The 7,659-nt window shown below is 44.3% G+C and overlaps 1 protein-coding gene across 1 annotated transcript in view; it reads left to right on the top strand.

Annotated features, from left to right (window-relative positions):
* The window catches only part of LOC138980038 (uncharacterized), a 33,269-nt gene extending 26,062 nt beyond the window's left edge, over window positions 1-7,207 (top strand). The window contains exons 4-6 of the mRNA XM_070352833.1: window positions 2,456-2,570; window positions 4,738-4,874; window positions 5,293-7,207. Coding sequence (XP_070208934.1) covers window positions 2,456-2,570; window positions 4,738-4,874; window positions 5,293-5,327 — 287 coding nt within the window. The 3' untranslated portion in view covers window positions 5,328-7,207. The remainder of the gene's footprint in view (window positions 1-2,455; window positions 2,571-4,737; window positions 4,875-5,292) is intronic.
* Window positions 7,208-7,659: the final 452 nt, after the last annotated feature.

Genomic DNA, 7,659 nt, shown 5'->3' on the forward strand with positions numbered 1-7,659 from the left:
CTGTTCGTATCTCCCTTTGTCAAAAACAAATGAAATGGGTTCTGCCCTTGGTCTTTGTTATTCTCTCGGGAAGTTTGTTCTCGCCTGTGGACAAGTCTTTAAATATTGATGAGGCCTGCACAGAAGAAAGCAAACACTTCACCCAACACGAAGTGTTCATTGTGGGAAGAACGCCAACATGCGATAAACCGAATGAGAACGGTGTGTTGGTTGAAACAGCAATTTCTAGTCTGTTGCTCACTTTGTTGGCTCATCGTGCACGGAAATGTTTATCAAAAATGTAACGGGACGTTTGCGTTTCTTCTGTAAACATGGAAGATCTAATAAACAAATGGAAGTAGGCGCCCTGAATGCGTATATTATGACATGTGCAATAGAGTCAATCCGAGTAATGCGGGACAAATTTCCTGGCACCTGAGAGTATAAATAATGATGTGAGTGTTCAGGTGTGATGGTTTTGTTGTTGTTGAAAAAATAGCTAGTGTTGAAGAGAATGCTTGTGTCATAGAAAAAGCACGTGCGTTTGTTCAATCGATCTTGCTTTTCACACCTTCACTGAAATATTCAAGGTAGGCCTATATCCATGTCTGTGTCGATCATGGTGTGAGCAACCATAGATCCAACCATGACCTTTTTTTTTTTTTTTTTTTACTTGGGACAAGAGCATCCTTCAACTTGGATGCATGCCAAAATTTAACAGCTTGCACAAACGGTGCATAGTAAGATGCTTTCCTAAATATGTTTCGTAAGTGACCCAAAAACAAGAAACATTGAAAGAAAAAAAACCACAGCAAAAACCATGGCATATATTTTATTTTTAATTGTTCGTATTCAGATTCATATCACAACCTTTGGTTTCAATGTTACGAAGGTGATGTACTTAGAAACCGTTGTCATGTCATGCATTTACTGAACGTAGACAAACACAAATGTGCAAGTATTTCTAATTCTTTCTCTGCAGGCCAAGGATATATATGGAACCAGTGTTTATTATTGAAATCAATTTATATGATTAAATTGTCTCAGTTAAGTAAAGAAATATCACTCGTGTAGCATGGTTTCCACGGGTACTGGTACACAACTCTAAAGAATAACCCGTATCTGTCTAGTTTTACATGGGTCAAGATCGCATTTGTTCTTGACCGGCACGGTTGGCCTAGTGGTAAGGCGTCCGCCCCGTGGTCGGGAGGTCGTGGGTTCGAACCCCGGTCGGGTCATACCTAAGACTTTAAAACTGGCAATCTAGTGCCTGCTCCGCCTGGCGTCTGGCATTATGGGGGTAGTGCTAGGACTGGTTGGTCCGGTGTCAGAATAATGTGACTGGGCGAGACATGAAACCTGTGCTGCGACTTCTGTCTTGTGTGTGGCGCACGTTATATGTCAAAGCAGCACCGCCCTGATATGGCCCTTCGTGGTCGGCTGGGCGTTAAGCAAACAAACAAACAAACAAAGCATCTGTCCGCCATGATACTATACCACAATGCAACAGCCTGGTTTCCACTCAGGCTGGTACACAGCTCTGGAGAATAACCCACAGCTGTCAGCAATATTCCAGTGTCAACGCGCTTCATGGGTATTTGAAATAAATGAAAGAAAAACCATACGCCGTATCAACAGTGCTTCTGATCTGACGAGGAGATAGTAAAGGGATATTAAATTAGTTCGTGTGATGACATCAAGCTTTTGTCAGTTTACAGTCTGTTGAGTTTCCTGACTTGTATTGACATTGTAACAGCCGGTCCAACTCATACAGTTTATGGATTAGAGTCTGAAAAAATAATAGTTTTATTCAAAGTGCGCTATCTTTTGATCAGATGCATAGAGGATGTCTGTAAAAAAAGAAATTAAATATAAAAAAAAACCATTTGTGTATTTTCCTCAGGTGATTGATTATGGTTTTTTTCTCCACAGTTCTGCCAGGGCCACGCGTGTAATTTGATATTGACTGTTTGTTTCGATAATTCTCCGGTTGCGTGGTTGGTTTGGAGTATGTGTGATTGTCAATCTGGAAATATATGTGTTTGAGAATGTTAATGTGTGTGTAGTGTGTGGCTTTCTGAGTTGTACACACTACACAGTGCGAGTAATCAACCAGTCGTAAGAAATTTCTATGAAATGTATCAATAAAATGAAATTGAAAAAAGAGTGTGTATGTGTGTGTGTGTGTGTGTGTGTGTGTGTGTGTGTGTGTGTGTGTGTGTGTGTGTGTGTGTGTGTGTGTGTGTGTGTGTGCGTGCGTGTGTGTATGTGTGTGTGTGTGCGTGTGCATGTGTGTGTGTGTGTGTGTGTGTGTGTGTGTGTGTGAGCGTGTGTGCGTGTGTGTGTGTGTGTGAGCACTCAGATGAGAAAAATGAAGTGAAACAGCAAGAAGACGACAGATAAAAAATAAAAATAAAATAAAGCACATCCATTATGCACCCATGGTTAAACTGTAGTTTTGTATTTCTGTCTGCAGCAAGAGGGACTATTTCATTCGCGGATGTGGAAGCATACGTGGCGCGAAGAGGCGGGATTTACTATGGCAATAACGCGGAGGAAGATATATTGGTGGCATTTCAAGTTTTGGACAAGTGAGTACAAAACGAATCATCTTCATCACTATTCTTCTCCTCTTCCTCTTCCTCTTCCTCTTCCTCTTCCTCCTCCTCCTCCCCCTCCTCTCCTCCTCTTCCTCATCCTCCTCCATTCCCATTTTCTTTTTTGGATGCGTGCACGTAAGCGCCAGCGGCTATGTGTTCCGTCGGTAATCTCTTTTTTTGGCCAAGCACGTCACCATTGTAGGGGGTCTATTTCACTTCTCGATTACATCTATAGACGTATTTACATAAATATATAAACTTTTTTTGTGTGTTTAAACCGTGCTCACGCAGCCCTTCAAAAAGTGACATGGCGACCGACAGACATACTCACAAAAAGGGAGGAAAATGCAGATAACTGGTAATGTATGGTGACATGACAACAACAACAATGGGCCATTAAAGGCACAGTTCTTTCAGCGAAAACTGCTCTGCTGACTATGTCCAATCAGGCCCGGCTTATAATTATATGGGAGAAGACCATCCCTATGCTGGACAAAAACAAACTGTCAACATCCCGACTGCTTCCTGTGAGTTATTTTTTGCAGACTGACACTTGTGGCTTTTCAGAAATGTACTGATAATAAAATGCACACTCTGCACAGAACACGTCCATGATCTTTGTTCATGGCGTAAGCCGCGGGGGTGGGGGGTGGGGGGTGGAGGTAACTCAATCGGTAGAGCACTGGACTAGTGGTGCTAGGGCCACGGGTTCGAATCCAGGCCGGGACGGACACGGATCAACTTTATGTGCAGACTCAGAGACAGTATCGGGTGGGGATGTAGCTCAGTCGGTAGCGCGCTGGATTTGTTTTCAGTTGGCCGCTGTCAGCGTGAGTTCGTCCCCACGTTCGGCGAGATATTTATTTCTCAGAGTCAACTTTGTGTGCAGACTCTCCTCGGTGTCCGAACACCCCCGTGTGTACACGCAAGCACAAGACCAAGTGCGCACGAAAAAGATCCTGTAATCCATGTCAGAGTTCGGTGGGTTATAGAAACACAAAAATCAGTACCCAGCATGCTTCCTCCGAAAGCGGCGTATGGCGGGGTAAAAACGGTCATACACGTAAAAGCCGTGGGAGTTTCAGCCCATGAACGAACAAACAGAGACAGTATCCATGTTCTATGCCCGTGTCACCAGAATGGTACGTGAAAGACCTCGGCCATGCTGCCATAAGTGCAGATGACTGCATGGTTACACCTAAACACGCACACACCGAAGTAGCGCGACTCTGTTGCTGCAAGCAATAAAGTTATGTAAATGAAAAAAACAACATGACAAATGAAAATAAAGTGTAAGTGTAACGGCCTGGCCAGATATCAGATAGGTGAACCGATTCGCACTCACAGGGAAGGACTGCGTTGTTTGTTCGTTCGTGGGCTGAAACTCCCACGGCTTTTACGTGTATGACCGTTTTTACCCCGCCATTTAGGCAGCCATACGCCGCTTTCGGAGGAAGCATGCTGGGTATTTTCGTGTTTCTATAACCCACCGAACTCTGACATGGATTACAGGATCTTTTTCGTGCGCACTTGGTCTTGTGCTTGCGTGTACACACGCGGGTGTTCGGACACCGAGGAGAGTCTGCACACAAAGTTGACTCTGAGAAATAAATCTCTCGCCGAACGTGGGGACGAACTCACGCTGACAGCGGCCAACTGGATACAAATCCAGCGCGCTACCGACTGAGCTACATCCCCGCCCGAAAGAAAGACTGCGTATCTCAGACCTTCCAGGGCTCCCCGAAGTGCGCGTCCCTGCGTCCTATACGCACTAAAAGTCGAAAACACATACTAGAAATTCCTGGTAGGGGTCCCGGGACGCCTAAACCTAAAAAGAGTGGGTCCTGGGACGCACTAAGTAACCGTTATCGTGCGTCCCGTGGGTGCTGACTGTAAAAGTACAGATAGTCAAGTAGAAACACATTTCATAACAGACTATGCTTGATCTTAATGTAATATAAGTTGAACGGGGGGTCTCTGTGGCCTCTGGACTATCGGGACCCTCTAAAACTCCGGTGAGGGGGTCCAAGGACCCCCTACAAATTAAAAGTGGGGGTCCCGGGACCCGCTATGAGGGGCGTTTATGGGTAGCCCTGCCTTTCTCACCACAGAACCATATCTCAATATGTGTGTGTGTGTGTGTGTGTATCTCGTGCAGAAGCGGTAACGGTCGTATCGAGGTGGAGGAGTTCCGACACTTCATGACCACCATGGGGGAGAGGATGAGCAACGAGGAAGTGGAGGACCTGCTCCGCTCGGCCAAGCGTGACGGACACGAGTTCATCGAGTACAAAGGTAAGGGGCTTCTTCGTTCACGGTTCAGTGAAAGGGGGAGGGGGACCCGGGTAGCTCAGGTAGTAGAGTACTAGACTTGTGATCCTAGGGTCGCAGGTTCGAATCCGGGCTGGTGCGGACACGGGTCAACTTTACGTGCAGACCCAGAGACGGTATCCATGTCCCACCCCCGTGCCACGACCTCGGTCATTCTGCCATAAGTGCAGATGGCTGATACCACCTAAACACGCATACACTTGTGTATCTCTTCTAAAGTCGGGGTAAAACCCGGGAACATGCCCCTAATGGCTTTGCCGTCAGGGCGTTACACTTGAATTTCTCTTCCCCGTTCACGGTTCGGCATTTCCCTGTTAAAATAATGTGGAAACGGCAATTTTCTCTGATGAATGTTTACAAGTATGAATTTATTTTTCGCCAGACTTGATACGTGCAATTCAACAGCACCCCACGTGACCGGAACTGCACTGCTGCGCAGGTCACAATTTCTACTCGTCTCCATGGCGAGGGCGATCTGATTGGTGGAAGAATTGATCTTTGACCTTGGACCTGGAGATGAGATCTCGCTTTTGCTGGCACTTTTTTCGACGACGACCAAGGAAGGAGCTTGACATTGACCTTTGGTTCTGACGTCACACGCACTAGCACGTCACGTGACCTCGGATTTCTGCACTGACTGGGCAGCATGCAAATGAGCACATTCCAATGTAGAACAGAGGTTTTGAATTGGGTGTATCGCCGAGAACACACTTAGAGGGCGATGCTTTACACCATGGATTATATTTTAGTCTATTAGAAAGGCACTTCGGCTGGTGAGGCTGGGCAGAATGATTTGGTTTTGAAATTTGAATATTTTTACCGGTTTCGTAAAATTCCTTGGTCACTTTTTTGTACTATTTATTGTTACTGTTGAGAACACTCTATTACCCATTGATGTTTTGTATCTGACCAAGTTTTCCATGTTTAATCCTCGATTCAAGATACATTCAGTTGAGAAAATTGCACCTATCATGTGGACCAATGGGACATTCGAACGATGTGTTTTTTTACAGTCTGGTCTGCTTTTGGGACTTTTGTCTTCGTTCTTCTTTGTTTTGGTTTGCACCTGAATTCTTTATTATACCATTCCTGTTGCGGACAAAGTTGAAACTAATGTTTTGGGGTGATTTCCTACGGATTTACGGTGACGATATTTTATTTTAGGTTGCATGCGTTGGGCCACAAGATAAAAAAAAAAAATATCCCCTTTCCTGCGGAAATGGTTTCTGGAAAAAATCGCTTTTGAGTGTTTTCAATATCATCTAAACAAACAACAAACAAAAAACAAACACACTCGAGAATACAGTTGGATGTATTAAGTCACGTGTTACAAGTGAAGAAATAACAAAGACTGAGAAAATGGCTTCGACTATATGCATTCCTTGAACAAGATGTACATGTTGATGGTGAAGTGTGAGCATTCTCTCTCTCTCTCTCTCTCTCTCTCTCTCTCTCTCTCTCTCTCTCTCTCTCTCTCTCTCTCTCTCTCTCTCTCTCTCTCTCTCTCTCTCTCTCTCTTTAATCTCTCGATTTTTCTCTGTCTCTGTCTCTCTCTCACTCTCGCTCTCTCTCTCTCTCTCACTCTCTCTCTCTCTCTCTCTCTCTCTCTCTCTCTCTCTCTCTCTCTCTCTCTCTCTCTCTCTCTCTCTCTCTTACTCTCTCTCTCTCTCTCTCTCTCTCTCTCTCTCTCTCTCTCTCTCTCTCTCTCTCTCTCTCTCTCTCTCTCTCTCTCTTTCTGATCCTGCCATTTGTGTAAGTCACACACTAAGTATCGCTATTTACCTTTCACCATGTTGCATTCGCTATTCCTGTTGATGAGAAGAAAATGTGATGCTGTACGAACACACCAGGTTTTAGTGCATAATTTTACATTTTTACTTAATTACTTGCTTTTTTATATCGCTTCACAATTTTACAAATGATGTCTAAATAGAAACGAAGTCAACTATCCATTACTGCTTTTTTTCATACTTTCATAATGATTACTTGTAATTACACCAATCCTGGTGACTAACCTTGTTTTGCTGGATAAAGAAGCCTCACCAATTTTTCAGGCAGTATTAACAGTACCGGGTTTTACCTAGGATGTTGTTGTTACGCAAATGTAGAATTGATGTGTGTGTTTCTCACTGTGTATTCGTCTGTCTGTCTGTCTGTCTGTCTGTCTGTCTGTCTGTCTGTCTGTCTTTCTGTCTGTCTGTCTGTCTGTTTGTCTGTCTGTCTGTCTGTCTGTTTGTTTGTCAGTGTCTTTGTTGGAGTGTGTATGTGATTGAATGTGTGTGTGTGATTGAACGTGTGTGTGTGTGTGTGTGCGTGTGTGTGTGTGGATGCGTCTGTGTGTGTGTTTGTGGGTGTGTTTGTGGGTGTGTTTGTGGGTGTGCGTGTTTGCGTGCGTGTGTGTTCGTGACTGTGTCGCTGTTTGTGAGTTTGTGTGTCTCTGTGTGAGTGTGTGTGCAGTGCGTACATACGCGTATGTCCTCAAGCTTCAATTTTGTGAGAGAAAAAAAGAAAAAAAAAGTATCTGTCAAAAAAAGCTCTGTTTTACGAATGTTGAAATGTTTTCATTTTTGAAAATTAATTCTTTGGGTTTTTTCGAAGCATTTTGTCTTCATTTATTTGTTGTTACGTATTCTGACTTTTTTTACGGCACAGGGGAAAGGTGCGTTCTATCTCATGTACATGATCGAGTTAACAATGACAGACTGCTCAGATTCATCCCTGATATGGCCCTTCGTGGTCGGCTGGGCGT

The sequence above is a fragment of the Littorina saxatilis genome, linkage group LG11 (genome assembly GCF_037325665.1).
Source record: "Littorina saxatilis isolate snail1 linkage group LG11, US_GU_Lsax_2.0, whole genome shotgun sequence".
Lineage (NCBI taxonomy): Eukaryota > Metazoa > Mollusca > Gastropoda > Littorinimorpha > Littorinidae > Littorina > Littorina saxatilis.